A 17,024-nucleotide genomic window follows, 5' to 3' on the forward strand; every position below is an offset into this window, starting at 1 on the left:
TCCAGTTTTAAAAATGAACACATTTTGGGGGGTGAGCAGGTGGTTCAGAGGTAGTATGCTCGCCTTCCTTGCGGGAGACCTGGGTTCTATTTCCAGACCATGCACCCAAAAAATAAAAATAAAAATAAACACTCTTTTAAAAAGGGAAAAATGTTTTTTTCAATTGTAGATTAGCAAGTATTCTAGTCAGAATAGTATCATACTTCCATATTTTTATGAAAATATACCAAGACATAGTTTTCAAAAGACCAAGTTTCATTTGATGCATCAATTCAAAGTCTGAATTCTTAAAGTGTAAGACATCAATATTTTAATACAAATGTCAATATAATTTAGATATTTCATTTTGCATGTAAATTATAGGACACACATTTTCCTGGCCAAGGATATACAGTTTTTTCAAATTGAGGTGTGAGACATTGTTAATTCACATTATACCCCACATTATATTATATGAACCTCATTGGTAAGATGCAGATATTATGTACACAGCATATATTATATGTAGCTAGCTTTTGATGTTGGTAAATTTACCAATATTGAATAATTCATCCTGAAGGTGATAAGTTCTTCTTATTTAAACAGAAAAAATGACCATTTATTATTCAATTTTTTTTGCATAGGGGTGTGTGTGTGTGTGTGTGTGTGTGTGTGTGTGGTGTGTGTGTGTGTGTGTGTGTGTGGTGTGTGTGCGTGTGGCAGTCAAATATTGTATGCTGTAAACAATGCTGAACTAGTTTACAGCCATTATTTTCCCTACAATTTCTGAGTTTTTGGCTTTCTCTGAAAGCCACATTTGATTTAACCAATACAAAATTTACAATTCAACTACAAGGCTCCAAATCTAAATGTAGATGGCATACTTTCTCTAAACACTGGTAACATATCTTGAGATATTTTCTAGAAATTTTTAGCCTCATACACTACTGAACCATGTTTAGTTGAAAAGATCAACGTGATAAATTGTAAAGCAGACTGACAAGCTAGTCTTCTCAAAATGACCAAACCAGTTATGCACTAAACAACCTTAATGGGAGAGTTTTTATACTCCTTTATACTTGGTGATCAAGTCTCTGGATATAATTGGTGGTTAGGTTTGGTATTCAACATAGGCAAATTTTCACTGTGAAACAGTTATATGTGGCAATGGTGTGTCACTTATATCATTTTATTCTCAGGTTGTATCTGCTGTCAATGGGAAATATCCTTTCTATTACTGTTTGTAATTAAATCATCAATACATCAAGTAATGGACAGCAACGTTTTAATGTTTGATGTAGTACATGATAATTATCTGACTTACTACATACAGGAAAGTCCTTATTTTCACAAGGTTTATAATGTGCAAAATAAAAATGAGATAAAACAAAGCAGAAACGATTACTCCAAATCTATATTTTACTCAAAAAGGTGAAAGGAGTAGAAGGAAACTTCAAGGTTATCCCTTGGTGTAACCAAGCAAATGAATTCTATGTAGTGAAGATCTGAAATTCAAATAAAGTAATCGCCATTTTAATGTTTAAGTTGATTGTGAATTAACAAACTGCAAAAACATATATGTTTTTTTTTTTTTTTTTTTTTTAAAGGAAGGAAAGACAGAGAAGGAAGGAAGGGAGGAAGAAAGGGAAACATTTTTAAACATTTTCTTGTTTTATTATATTTTGTTAGCTTGTTTGTTTTTTACATGGGCTGGGGCCGGGAATCGAACCGGGGTCCTCCGGCACGGCAGGCAAGCACTCTTGCCCGCTGAGCCACCGCGGCCCGCCCCAAAAACATATATGTTTATATATATATATTTCAAGCATATTAATGTCACCCAAGGTACCTAATGCATGCTTTGAAATGGAAATAGTATCCTGAACTGTAAAGTGAAAACACACTTCTTAGCAGTTATATGGCATTTGCTCTATTGACTAAGAATAAAAAGAATTCTTGGATATAAAAAATCTCATTCATAATAAATCTGTAAAGTACTTAAGACTAAATTTAAGAAGAATTATGTAACTCTCATGGGAATAAATTTAACAAGAAATATGTAATACCTTCATGGAGAAAGCTATAAAATTTTACTGAAGGAAATAAAAGAAGATGTAGAAATGGAGCTACATATCATATTCTTCAACAGAAAGAAACAATACGATTGAGAAGTAAAGTTTCTTAAAATTTCTTCAATAAATTTAAGCGCAATTTCAACCAAAATGCTAGTAGTATTTTTTTTTCTGGAACTTGGCAAAATATAAAGATAGCCTCGAAGATAACTACTTAATAATGTCTAATATAATAATTCAATGGAAACATAATAAATGGATTTGTCCTGATACTTAAATGTATGAGAAAGTTAGAGGAATTAAAACCACATCTATTGGTACAAAAATAGAGAAAAATATTAATGAGGTACATTACAAATTAAAAATAGACCCAAGAACATATGGGATTACCTATGTGACAAAGATAACATTTCGAATCAACAGGGAAAGGACAGATTATTTCATTAAGTGTTATTGTGACGACAATCTCCATCTTTCTACACAAAACACATGCGCATTCCTACTTCAGACTTACCCCCAAACAACTTCCAACGTATTCAATATTTATGGGAGAAATACTGTAAAATACTGTACTAGGAAAGAACATTTGAAAATCTTTTTTAAAAATAATGGAGTGGACGACACTTACTCTTGTTTGTCTTTAATTCGTGGACAAAGACCCACAGGCAGGTGCAAAACAGAAATCCTCTTTTACTCATACCAGAACTCATCGTTCAGCCTGAGTTTAGGTACAGTTAAAGAAGGGACATAGATGATGTCTAGACAGCTCAAGACTTGGGGGTATTGACAACCATGAAGGTTAGCTCCCAGTCTGTAGAATAATTTAAAAGCATTAGATAATAAGGAAAATCAGAGTTACACTAATTTTCTCTTCTAAACTACATAAAGTATTAAAATGGGATTTTTTCAAGGAAAAAAGTTATTGAGGTGTAAAAGACTTTTCACTATCTGAAAATCAAGACCAAAACACAGAACATAAAAGATTATAAAAAGGTTCTGAAGATAGAAGGCTCGCTTTTCATGCAGGAGACCCGGGTTGGATTCCCAGACCATGCATCCCTCACTTCCCCCAAAAGAAAAAAAACAGCTTCTGAGCACTAAAAGATATTATATATTACACAATAAAATGTGGCTGCAATATATGACAAAGGGTTAACAAACTCCATATAAGAAGCTCCAGCAAATCAGTAAGAAAAAATGAATGTGCTGTGGTGGAAAAAAAAATCAGCAAATGATATGAAAAGCAATTCAAAGACAAGAAATCCAAACGGCTCACAAACATAACAAAGTATTCATGGTAGACAATCGGCAAAAAATTAATTAATTAATCCAGGAAATAATCAATTTTATGTAAGAGTTTAGCAAAGTAGAAAGAATATACATTCCAAGGGAACTATCCAAAACTTCTCTATGTGGGTGCAAACAGTACTCTCATACACTGGGCCTGTTGAGCAAAAATCAGCACCTTTTTTTAAGGAAGCATATCTTAATTATATCAATATCTAAAATACACATGCTCTGATTCCAGTAATCCCATTCCTAGGAATTCACCAAAGGATACAATTTTACAAATGCATGCAAATATGAATTTATAGGAATATTTAATGAAGTTTAATTCAGAATAGTAAAAATTCTGAAAATAATCACACCGTCCATCAACAGAGGATCGGTTTAATAAATATGGTATAGCCATACAATGTAATCTTATGCAATCACCAGATATTCTGTTGTAGAAAAATTTTAGATGTCATCGAAAGTGTTGCCAAAATATTAAGAACAAAAATCAGATACACAACAAGATGTATGCTTTGACCCTATTCTTTTTATTTTTCGGGAGTGGGGTGCAGGGTCTGGGAATCCAATCCGGGTCTCCCGCTTGCAAGGACAGCGTTCTACCATGACCCTTATTCCTTTGAACGTGCACGTTTCTGTAATTTCAAGACTCTGGAGGTTTAATTGTCATTTTGTTAACAATAAGTTATTTACTGGTGATGAGATTAATAGAGAGATTCATTTTTAATTATTGCTTATCTTATTTACTATTTTTTTACTGATGGTCAGAAATAAGTAATAAAAACAATTCAGATGAAATTTCTACAATGTTAAGGAAAGATTATGATAGATAAATTTATCTGCTTTACAAAACAAACTTAACAGGCAGCTGGGAGTATATCTTTCATCTAATTTCCTTAATTCCCAAATTCTCCAAATTTCCAAAAACAGAAATGATGGTCCAGAATTTAAGAATTTTATACATGTTTTAAAATCTCATCAATAACAAATCCAGGACTACAGGTCATGATTTCTATTTATCAGTCCACTGCTTTTTATATAAAAACTGACCTTTTCACAGTAAGTATAGGAAAGAAATATAAAAAAATGTCATGGCATATTTTAGTTTAAGGATTGTTTCCAAAAGAGATACAAAACTTAGTAATTATAATTATTTTAAAATAATGAAGCTATTAGAATAAAATACATACATTTATGTATTAATTTTATTTTTATTAGCAACTCAGCTGCATATTTAATAGATTATTTTTTAAAAAGAAAAGAAGTTAGAAGTATTTTGTTGTTTTCACAGGAAGTTAAACAGTATAGTCTAAAGATATGTGCATCAAGTAGTCCACGTATTTTTTCCAAACCTTGAGAAAGTAAAGTGAATTTAAGCTGAAATTTTTTGTATTGACCTTGAAATGCATCAAAATTATTTCACATAAATGTTAATAATCAGTCCACTGAGTATGCAGACAGGTAGCACCTTACAAAAATGCAAGAAATATATAAAGGGCTGATATTTTCTTAGTTCTAAAAGTCTCATAAAAATATATTCAAAATCCAATTTTGCAACTTATTTTCAGGATTAACACATACTAATTTCAGGACAGATTTTTGTATTGAGCAAGAATTGAGTTCATTTCCCAGTGACATAAGATGATTTATGTCAACTACAAAAAACCAAATCATAATCTTCTATTTATGCACAAATTCTACGGATGCTTAAGTAGTAATAATTCTGGTTAATTTAGACAAACTTACTTTTGCATATTACGAATTTTAATCTTTATAGTCTATTGATTTGATTTTTTATGGGTTTCTCAAAAGTCAATCTGTGAAGGTAGAATGCAGACTTATAACAAATCATCCTAGGAGCTTATGATGGAAGGAGGTTGATTCAATTTTTTCAACTTGCCCTTGCTTTAACTTCAAAAGAACACAAAATAAAGAGTCATGGGGGTGATTGGGGCTCAAATCCCAGTTCCAGGACTTTCCAGTTACAAGCGCATGAAAGACTTTACTGTCCTGTTTCTAATACCTTTTAAAATCTTTCAAAATGTAGAAGTTTAGCCTTCACAAAATGCAAATATACTTCTTATTTTACAGAGTTTTTGAGCATTAAATGCTAAATTATGTAAAAATTACACTTCATTACATGGAAGGAAAATAAATGATAGCTATTTTTAGTACTATTAGTTATAACCAAATATATCCCAGTTATGTCAAAGTTATAATGAAATTTTTCAAAATTTATTTTTCCTTGATGCTTTTTTATTGAAATATTTGTTTACAAACGATCAAATGCTTAATATTACAGAGAATCCACATCTTTGATATTCTCGATTCCATATCATGGAAACACAAAAGGGCAGTCCCTGATTGTGTATACCTTTTTACATGGAAACAGTTTAATACTATTGATTCATAACTAAAGAAAACCCAGTTATTATGTAAAAAAAAAACCTTTCTACTATTTTGCAACTTGAAGCCACTTTACACACTTTCCAAGGACAGGAACCACACACGTCTGTTTTTCTCTCCCTCTCCTTCTCTCAGTCTCTGTTTATCTTTCAAGTCCAATAGCTTAACCGCTGTTTGATTTAACTAAATTTTGTTCTCACCATAGTTGGGGAAACCCAGTGTCATTGAGGCCATTTTCAAAAATAAGAGCATGACCAATTGGGAGATATTGTAAACAAATCTGGAAATTATATATATATAATATAGATATACATTAAATATATATTTATATAAACATTTGCCATTTTGACCACAGGAACCTAAGTAAAGACAGTTCCTTCAAACAATAAATCCTCACCTAACTGCTCAAACTGTGATGATGATCAAAGCTGGCACTAATAAAATAAGGTAAAAACATTTAAATATGGGGTTCTTAATACTGGTCCATTAAAGAGATAGGAAGAGTTTTATGGTTTCATACAAAATAGATCATTAAGATATTAAAACAATAGCTGATCTTCCGCATTAAGCTGAGAGTAATATATTTACCAGAAAATATTACTTCGTAGTATTAAAGTGTAACATAGCAAAATGATTTTATTCAGATTTCTTATAGAAAAGAACTTAGGTTTCTTAGCATTCAAGACCTGTAATCTAAAATAAAGCATGCAACACTCAAAGAAACTCTGTTTCTTGTGGTCTATCATTCTACGGATCTTTCATCTGTAATTTTGGCAAGTACTTAAAATATTATGACTTTTAAAATTACAAAGGCATCATTCTCTGGTGAATTTTGTTAGAAAAAAAATGGTTTTCCAGCCAGGCATGTTAATATTATTCAAGTAAATACTTATGAGCACTCTTCCAACACATAAGCTAGATGCAAATTTACATAGCCTAGCAGATCAGCCCCACTGGCGGAGAAGAGAGTGCTGGCTTAACACTGCTTGATGCGAGAACGATTTACACAAAGAACACTTTGTGAGATCTTCAATTAACTCAAATATTCCTGTGGCCAAAAAAATAGAAACAGGGATTTACAAAATGTCTTGGTTTGTAGGTTAGTGAAAACAGAGAAGGAAAAATGCTGACGTTCCATTGTTTGGAGCATGGTGGCTTCAACCACTCTACTTTCCTTATTCAACGATAAGTACACAAAATGGTGATTAGATTTTCCAACCTAATAATTTGTATCTACTCACCTATATTTAAAACTCATTCACATCTCTGCTTCTTAATTTTACCTTCCATGTAATGAAGTATAGTTAAATGGCACCCAAATCATTGCATTCAAGATTGTTTGGAAAATTTCTTGAAAAACTACAATTGGGAAATGCAAAACCCTCACAAAAACCGAGATATATTTGCATATTTGGTTAAAAGCCAGCTGTTCAAGTATACAGTCCTTTGTAAATCCAGTTAACATTTAGTGCTAAGAAGTAGGTAGATTTAAGAATTATTGTAAAAGAAGCTCTCTTAAGTTGAAACCCCTAAGCAGGTAAGTGGGAAACAGGAGCCAAATTACAGAACCTGGAAGATGAGATTTGGAGATAGAAATGCCAATCAAATGTTAACACCAGGAGCATCAGCACCAGCCAAAAGGTTAAGCATATTCTCAACATTCTTTCCTACAAATAGTATCCGGATGACATAGACTCGTTATCCTCCTTGCTTAAATATATATATATTTCATATAAAATGCACGACTGGAAACGACATAGAAATCACATGTCTGTATCTCCGCAGAAGTTGTAACCATCTTTTTTCTTATTCCTCTTTTATCAGTCTGTTTTGTTTTGTTTTTTGTATGCTGTATTGTGGGGGTCACATTTCATTCTTCCTCCATGTGAGTATCCCATTATTGCAACACCATTTGCTGAGGGTTTTTTGTGGGGTAAGTGCATGGGCCAGGAATCGAACCTGGTCTGCTGCATGGCAGGCGAAAATCCTACCACTGATCTACCCTTGTACCCCCTAACAGTCTGTTTTAAAACAGTTTTAAGGCATCCAAAATAACAATTTGATTTTGGAGAAACACTGAATATTATCAGGATAGAAAGAGAATGAAGAGTGATCATCTTAACATGAATCAAACTACTATATAAAACATAAAACAACAGATTTCCATTTATAGGCTATTAAATCCAATTGTCTAATTTGCATGCTATTTGCATATTGTTAATGCTGCACAAGTGAAAAATGAATAATATATGCCCTTGTTTTCCAATAAGGTTTCAGCTTGAATAATGGCTAACAATCTATAAAATATATTTAAGAGATTTATTTTTGAAAAAAATGAATAAAAAAGAATCTAAATATGCTCATATATTTGTATATTAAGATCACTGAGAAAGGTATATTAAAAAATACAAACCAGTCTAGCTTGGTGGTAGTGGTGGTATGATGTGGAAGTAGATAAGAAATATTTTAAAGCAAAAAAAAAAATGTAAAAATACTATGATATGTTAAGTGAAAATATAGAGTATTGCAATTTCATCTAAAAATATTTGCAATGTGTAAAAACTGAATAAGCAAATAGATGGAACTAGAGGTAATATAGGCAAATTAAAACAGGATTTTAATGAAGCAATGGGAATGTGGATATTTTTTGCCTTTGTTACTTGGTATTTTTAATTTGTTTTTACCACAGTGTTACACCAATATAAATTAAAATGGTGATTAAGCACACACCAAAAAGACATTACTCAATGAGATAATCTCATTTTCTCAAATTGCTGGGAGACAAAAGCATGACAGCATTCTTTACACCACTGGGTTCTCAGCAGGGGACAATATTAGCTCCAGGGTACATTTGTTGATATCTGGAGATATTTTGGAGATACGCTGCTGGGCATCTAGCAGGTAGAGGCTGGAGATGCTGTCACACATCCTACAATGCACAGAACAGCTCCCCACAACAAAGAACAATCTGGCTCAAAGTGACAATACTTCCAAAGTTGAGAAACCCTGCTACATAGAGATCACAAAACAAGTCAGTGCCTTCCCTAAAATTAATTTCCCTCCCTCCAAGAATGAAGAAAAATGCATACTCTGATTCACACTCTGGTGGGAATTCTTGTGATTATTTAAGCATTTTGGGGGGCAAGTATGCTAAAGTACACATGAAGTACCTCTAAAATATAACTCCTGGACATTTCCCCATTGTCTGCTTTCTTTTGCAGGTCTTTCTTTCATGCCACACAGTCAAGTAAGAGCGTCATTCAGGATAACAGCAAAGCAACAACAAGGGATTTGCTTTTAGAACAAACTAAGAGAGATAGTTCACCCATCTCTAGCTTCTATGCATCTCTAAGTGCCCTATATTCTGTATTATAAGCCTCTGAACTCAAATGTAAGGGGATAGAAGTGAAGGCAGTTCTCTAGGAGGTCTATAAGTAATATTACCATATTGAAGGTGAACATGATTGAAAGGGATTGTATAGACCTATGTGTCCCAGTGATTATCAATCAAAATATAAATAAATTCTTGCAAGAACTACTTCAAAGGTAAAAAGAAAAAGAAGAGGCTCTGATACATTTAAAAGAGCAGTACAACTAGATGGTTAAGATTTTGAGGGGTGTGAAGTCAGTCATTTGCTAGCTGTTTGACTTTGTACAAGTCACTAAACTTTTCTGAGTCTCAGGTTCCTTGTTTGCAAATAAGCTGTTAATACATATAAAGTATTTATAGGAGGACTGAATGAGATAATGTTAATGCACAGTATCAGGCACAAGTTAAGGACTATTAAATAGTAGCTACTAACTTTTTATACCAGTGTTATGATGGTGGAGAAACTGAGCATAGTACAGTGGGAAAAGAGGAGGAGGGGAGAGAGGAAACATGGAGAAGGAGGAAGGGAAGACACAGCCATTTGCTAAAATCAGGTAGAAGAGCTTCCAAACTTCATCTTTTTAGAATTAAGCCTAACCTTCTTTGTTCCCGGAGTCATCTCACTTTCCCATTCTCTACAGCAGCCAATTTTAACTTTCTCTAAATTCAATAGAATGTTATCTCCCACATCACAGAGAACAAGGATGTCTTCAGGCAAGAAAGTCTTCAGCTCCAGTCTCGCTATCCCCACCCACCTTCACTTTTGAATCTTCAACCTACTCCTCTCTAAAGGGTCTTTTGCCTCCAAATTATATGACTCCTTTTAGCAAATTTTCTCTCCCCACATCCTTCAGATCCAAACTTTTCAAAAGCGTAGTCTCCAACCACTGTGTCTCCTCTTGCTATATTTTACCAATGAGCTCCTGTTACTAAATTCAGAAGACAAAATTCAGAACTTATTTTAATTGATTTTGGTGGAATCTGACACAATTAATCATTTCCTTCTTTTTTTAACTCGCTGTACCTTGGCTTCTAAGAGACTATTGCTTCCGTTTTTCCAACTAACTCTGCAGTTTCTACTTTTTAATCTCCAGGAGGACTACTTTTCTGTTTTCCATATTTAAATTGCAGTGCCCACCAGATTTCCATCTTTAGCAGTCTTCTCATTTTCCTTTTTTAATTTTGTCCATTCATACAGTTAAAACTACCACCGATATGCTGAAAATGTCCAAGTCCATCTCTCTAATCATGACTTTCTACTCAGCCCTAGATCTATATTTTTTCAAACAGTTACTGGAAATCTCCTCTCAGAGATTCCACGTGTGTAAAAACTTTAACATTTCCAATAATTAACTCATTCTATATTCAAACGCTAATCACCCCTGCTTGCCTTCCTGTGTTCCCCATATAATAAATGACACCACCAAGTCATGCGTATTTCCTTGTAAACAGCCTGATTTTGCCTCTTCTCCTATGCATCACTGTCTTAGTTCATCAATCCTTGCCTGGATTTTTGAAGCGGGTTTTCATCTCATCTCCCAACCTCAGGTCTTGTTTCACTTCAACGCATCCTCCACATTTCAGACCCATTTTTCTGAAAAGTGAATGTGTTCCTGGTATGCTATGGATATCCTTTTATGGGTGGCTACAGCCTTTAGAACAAAACTTTAACTCTTCTGCATGAAACAAAACGACCTTCAAAATTTAGTCATTGTCTCTGACTTTAATAGCAACTCACCAACCCACTCCTACTCCCAACTCCAGCCATTAAGCTACTTACAAATCCCTAATATCATTTGCTTCTCTTGGGTGTCACCCTCCTATATGACATTCTTTCTGTTTGGAACATTTATCCACAAATCTGTTACCCCTTATTCCACCTGGCTAATTTCTATGTAATATATCAGTATTCAATATTCCCATTTCGTCTTTCAAAGCACTTATAATTCTACACTGTAATTCTTTTGACATTTGTTGGTTTACACGATGAATACCTTGAAATTAAAGACTATAGTTCAAGGCACTATTTCCCCACACATATAGTACAGTATCTAGTGAATAATAATAAGTGATTGCTATGAAATCATATTCTTCACCCAATATTCACAGCATTCACCATGAGTCAAACATCCAACTAACCATCATGTATGAATAAAACCACATGGAAAGACAGAATGTGAACCTCACTATATATAAATACAAACATGACAGAGAAAGACTGTGTGTATGTGTATGTGGTGGAGAAAGACAGTGTATGTGTATGGTTGTGTATTATGTGTCTGTGTTCATAACATTTGTGATATATAGGGTAACTTGAAAGAAATATCAAATGAGTGTGAAACCAACAAGTAACAAAGGAACTCATGGGAGGCAGAGACCAGGAGGCACCCATTTGGCTGATCAGAAAGGCTTAAGGGAAAAGATCAGCATAAGCACTGTAGAAGTCCAAGGCACACTTTAGGAATAATGAATAGTCAGATATTAAGTTTCATGAGGTCAAGAGAAAAGTTTGCCTTGTTTACTGCTGTATCCCTAAGGTCTAATGAATGGCTGGATCATAGTAACTGCTAAATAAGTATTTGTTGAATTGAATTTTATGCTGTGCAGCTGGTGATGCAAGAAAACATCTGTTAAGAAAAATCAGCCCTTTTATCCATACACCATTCCATAAAAAGGTAATTTATGTATGTGTTTACTAGAACTCTTTCCTCAAAAGTGAAATATTGCTTCACGGTTTTGGTTGGCAAATGTGTCATTTCAACATAGAGAAGAATCTGAATTAAATGAAGAGTGTTATTTCAGTTCATAATCGTCAAAGACAATTTGGGATCTCAAAATGTACTTTTCATCAAAGAATCTTAACAAAAAGATTCCTGCCAATTTAACCAAGACATCTAAAAATATTCCATTCCAAAGCCAAGCACTCTGCTCAGAAGCATGTCAGTCAAGATCACACTCTTCCAAGGAACTTCCTTTGGGTCAATAGTCACCGATTCACGTAGACCCAGATACCACCACACCCTTCCCTAGTAAGAACCCACAACTGCTTATCATTTAGGAATACTACGTTTTCATATTTATGTCAGCTTTCCAAGTTTTCCTAGAACTTCTTCATCACATACAACAGAGGTACTATCACCAATAAACCAAAAAACACATATAACATTGAAATGGCAGGGACCTTAGCATTTCCCACCTCCATTTCAAAACAAGGAAACCCAGTTTCCTCCTAGTAAGTCACTGGCCTATGCACATTTAGGGCAGCAGCTGGGATGGACATTGGGTTTCTTAAGTGCTAGTCTGGTGGTCAGTCCTGTAAACAGTGTTATGTTCATAGGACATTAATATTTTCACTTATATTATTTTATTAATTTATTTTATTAGTTCTGGCAGTCACCGAAGAGAGATAGAATGGAGCTTCAACTTCCCTTTAACCGGTGAGGAGACCGAGCCCAGTCTGTCTGTGAAATCCCTCAGATAGGAAAGCAGCAGAAGCAAAGCTCAGGTCAGGGTTTTTCAGTCATTGTAATTTACCAGGTGCCCCACAGGGACCTGAGTCTTTATTTGTTCAATGGGAATGAGTCAATGACGATTTAAATGGTCTGGCACTTAACATTTTTCAAAGGAAGATTCACAACAACAAGAGAAATTTGCAATTACCAGAGGTTGCTGTTCACAAAGGATAATGAAGCTGAAATTTCTGTGTTAATTTTGAGGTTTCAGTTGACCAACTATTCTTTCAAGAACTGAGTCTAATCAAAAGATTCTAAACGCTTTTAGACTTGTATAGAGGGGGCAATATTACCACAAACATTCTCATCATATGGAATAGCCTTCCTATTTAGAAAAACAAACAAACAAATAAGGACAATACACACAGGAAACATTTTCTTCGAAGGGTTAATTTCAGTTCATTAAGGTTGCTAGCTGATATAAATGTTATTTTCAACGAGCCAAAATATGTCTGGAAGAGTCCATGTGTGTTAGCATTAGAATAAGAAAGGAATCTGGCATAGAATTTTTAACACTTGGTTCTAATCATTAATGCTGCAGCACTGTCCCATTTACAACCTGGAATTAAGCTTTGCGCTTTCAACATCCCATGATTTTTCAACAACAGTAAATAGCTTCAAGAAATGACACCTCGCCTTAGCTGGATCTATATTTTGACTAGCAGGTCTTGGCATTGTGTCCAGCTCAGATACCTCTCCAAATTGCTGCATACAGGACAAACAGTATAAAAGTCAAATATGAATATGAACAATTTTAGGAGATAATACATGTTAGTTCTTAGCTAAGCTGTTACAGCAGCCTCTAGTCAACTCATCTGCATCTCTTTGCATTCTAAATTTTCCCATAAATCCCCACTGATGTGATGTTCTAAAGAGGGAGATGGGAAAATAAAACTTGGGAAAGGAAAAAACCATAAGTAATTTAAAATACGAAAGAAAGGTGTCTGATTTAATCAAATGTAGGACGCAAAGAACCACAGCTGATTTCTATATTACTTTCTTTTTGACAACAGAATTTGGTTTCAATTACCTGGTAATTAGGAGCTACATACATTAGGGTAATCTTTTATTTTTAGAGTAAATTTCAAATCATAAATTGATAAAGCCCTCTAAAGCCCATGAAAGCTAATATTTGACTATCTGAGAAAACATTCTCTGCTCACACGTAAGATTTTCATAATGTGAGTGAAATCTGTGGTTCTGAATACTTAAATGTTTCCTTTACATCCCATCTGTATTTATAGCCTACCTGATAGAAACTTTCCAAATAATTAGAATACAAGTAGATGCATGTCATCAAAACATTTCTGAAATACTTGACTATTCCATTGAATATTTCAGTACATGCTTCAAAATCTTGTGGTATCTCAGGGTTAGCATTTATCTTTGGATAGGGTATAGAAGCAATCCTGACTGCTTAAACTTTCTCTTTGTTCGAATTCTAAGATTATGGAAATTTGTGTAATACTGACAGCATGTCCATACCCAGAACTTTGGCTCTCTTGAGTTAATAAAGTGTCCTAACTTTCAACACTGTTATGTGACTGGCTTAGAAGTGTTTTTCACAAAGGCTTATACACTACACCCCTTCTCTAATAGTCCATCCAATTTCTGGGCAGAATAATGCCATCACAATCTTTTGAAATGTGCTGTGTGCTATCAGTATTGAAAGTAATAGCGGTGTCTTACATTTAAAGATGGCCTTTAAGAACTTCAAAACCACAAAGTAGTGAGGTCACCGGAAAAATGCCCCAAGTAAGTGGGGGTATTTGGGACATATCTGCAATCCTCCTACAGGGCCAGCAGGGGGAGCTCCTGCATGAAGTAAACCCCCCACAAGTGTTCCCGAGGCTTTTCCTCTTAGCACTTGCCCCAAGTCGAAGAAAGTAGTCACTATCGAGTGCTGCTATCAATAAATTGTACAAGCTTAGGACACGCGGTGAATAACACTGCAGAAGTGACCGAGGGTAGCACATGTATCTGAGCCTGCCTTTTGAAAACAGGGCAGCCAATTTTTACTTCATTTATTTTGTTGGGCGGGAGGATTTGAAGGAGGCAGCTGGCTGTGGGGGCGGGGTGATACCATTAGCAGCAAAGAAATGATCTCCGACTGCAACAAGTGGACATCGATCTCCCAAGGACATTTTTATTTTGTCACTCTGCTACCGTGTAGTTTGTAGTTTATAATCTGTCTTAATGAATGTCAACTCACAAGCCTCCCTTCTTTCGGTGACCCAAGCCCAAACCTAGAAAATCACTTGAGGAACAGGGCTTCCCATTGAGCCCTAAGAAATGAGGTTTCTGCAGGGGGTCTCCCGCGTTTTGCACCGGAATACATGAAAATACATTTTACTCAAACTACGCCAAGTCACAAGCAGCCGAACCAGGTTGGAAAACTCCTGAGGGGCTAGAGAAAGCAGATTCTGTAACCTCGAACACAGTGAGTTCCAGGGCAAAATCCCGTGCTCAGTCCTTCACCTCCAAAACATACTCATGCACAACCCACCCCCACTGGCTGGCTCCCGCCTTCTCTCTGGATCCGAATGAAGGTCTGAGAAGACAAAGTCTTAAATCTCAATACTCACCATATTGACTTCGGAAACCATATCTATGCTGGCGATGTCAATGTTCATTCCCACGGCCACGGGGGGACCTGCAAACAAAGATGGCCAGCCACGTGATTTCTCAGAACTTCATTCATTCTTAGCATGAGTTGTCCCGGCGTGGGACGCTCTGCCCAAAGCCCCTCCCCACTGCTCACCCTCAAATCCTTCATTTCCGGCTTCTTTGTAAAATCGGTGGTAGGTGCTCTATTGGGCAAGCACACACGTGTCCCGAAGGGTAAGGGAGAACAGCCCTGTCTACACGCGTAGATGTCTCCAGTGCAACTACACATACCTTGAAGAAGTAGGGGGAATCTTTCTAGCTGAGGAATTTTTTTTATATTGCACTAAAACCCCCTCGTCCGCGCACGTTTTTAACTCTTTAGGCTTCGTAAGAATCTGAAGCAAAATCTCGGCATATCGGCATATCTAGAGCTGCAGTGAGGGAGGTCTCCCGCCCTCCCACCCCCTACCTCCACCGCGCACCCCCACCCCCACCCAGGCTGTTGTGAAACGAGGATTGGGTAATATCCAGACATGAGCCACTTTAAACCACAACCAGAACTCTTCCAAAGTGGGCGGGCACAGGGGGTTAATGCCACCTCTCCACCAATTGCCTGCACATCTCCTCCTCAGAAATCTTGACGATGGCCTTCTGTAAGCCAGGTTCTCTGGGCACAACATGAACTCAACTTAAGGGGGTTGTATATCAAGGAAGCAAAGGCGATAAAGCGAAGGCTTTATAGCAGAAATGGGAAGACAGCCGTCCCTAGATTTAACTACACGCTAGGAGGGTGGAATTGAAAGATCATCCAAGTGCTGGACAATAACAAACCCGCTTAAGTTTGGATCAGTTTCTCACAATGGTAACACACACACACAGACACAAGTCAGTACACCACATGCAGCCACAGTGAGGGAGAGAGAAGAGACCGCGCGCACAAAGCTCAAAAGACAGCTTCGGCTAGGGCTGGACCGTTTCTTATTAGCAAGACAGCCGATTACCTCCAAAATCTGGCCTCAGACGAATGTCATAGCCTTTCAGAAGTCTATCCACCGTCTCCTTAACCAGCGACATATTACTAGGGTCATTGACACTAAGGAAAGAAATGACAATAAACAGGCATCAGTAAGGCAGCAGGCACAGCATCTGAGCCTCACTACAGATCCTTGCTCACAGAGGTATGCAGGCAGAGCCCTTCAAAGTGAAAAAGGAAAAAGAGAAACGCTGGATACACTTACCTCTGCGCACAGACGACGGCGATAATTAAGGGGAATGACCAAATACCAAAGTACCCCTTTTTCCGGACTCTCCACATCCCTTTAGTTTTTGATGGGATTGAGGGTTTCAATGAAGAGAGGAGATCCAACTTAGTCTGCCCAGTGCAGTAATTCTAATGTGAGGCGCATGCGCACGGAGTACCAAAACATCAAAGAGGCAGCGGTGGCTGCCGAGGACCGAGCAGATTTCCTTGCGGAAAAAAAAAAAAAAAAAAGAAAAAATTAAAACGGAAAATGAAAAAGATTATAGATGCATAATATATACATATTTAAGTAATATAGAAAATTCACCCCACAGAAGCACCCAAAGTAAAATCTTTGTTGTCCTTTGGTTAAGACAAAAACAACTACAGCGTCTGGTAAGTTTCGGTAGTTGCAAGAAGCAGTTTTTGCACCTCGCGGGTTGTGGGTTTTGGCTTGTGCGTGTGTATGAGTGTCCTCTTAAATATGCAAACCCAGATTAAGAATTTAGGCGAGAGCAGGTGTGCAGTGCCAGGGGAAGATGGGTGCC

General features: G+C 36.1%; 1 protein-coding gene and 1 non-coding gene across 3 annotated transcripts in view; one reads left to right on the forward strand and one right to left on the reverse strand.

Annotated features, from left to right (window-relative positions):
- GABRB2 (gamma-aminobutyric acid type A receptor subunit beta2) overlaps positions 1 to 16,615 on the reverse strand; it is a 245,582-nt gene extending 228,967 nt beyond the window's left edge. For both annotated transcript variants that reach the window (XM_077138088.1, XM_077138087.1), the window contains exons 1-3: positions 16,475 to 16,615; positions 16,238 to 16,329; positions 15,215 to 15,282 (exon numbers count right to left, since the gene is read on the reverse strand). In XM_077138088.1, the coding sequence (XP_076994203.1) occupies positions 15,215 to 15,282; positions 16,238 to 16,329; positions 16,475 to 16,551 (237 nt within the window). In that variant the 5' untranslated portion in view covers positions 16,552 to 16,615. The remainder of the gene's footprint in view (positions 1 to 15,214; positions 15,283 to 16,237; positions 16,330 to 16,474) is intronic.
- LOC143665066 (small nucleolar RNA SNORA40) lies at positions 2,668 to 2,798 on the forward strand. The gene has a single exon (XR_013166741.1). It is a non-coding gene; the product is annotated as a small nucleolar RNA SNORA40 (small nucleolar RNA).
- Positions 16,616 to 17,024: the final 409 nt, after the last annotated feature.

Source organism: Tamandua tetradactyla, chromosome 20 (assembly GCF_023851605.1).
Source record: "Tamandua tetradactyla isolate mTamTet1 chromosome 20, mTamTet1.pri, whole genome shotgun sequence".
Classification (NCBI taxonomy): domain Eukaryota; kingdom Metazoa; phylum Chordata; class Mammalia; order Pilosa; family Myrmecophagidae; genus Tamandua; species Tamandua tetradactyla.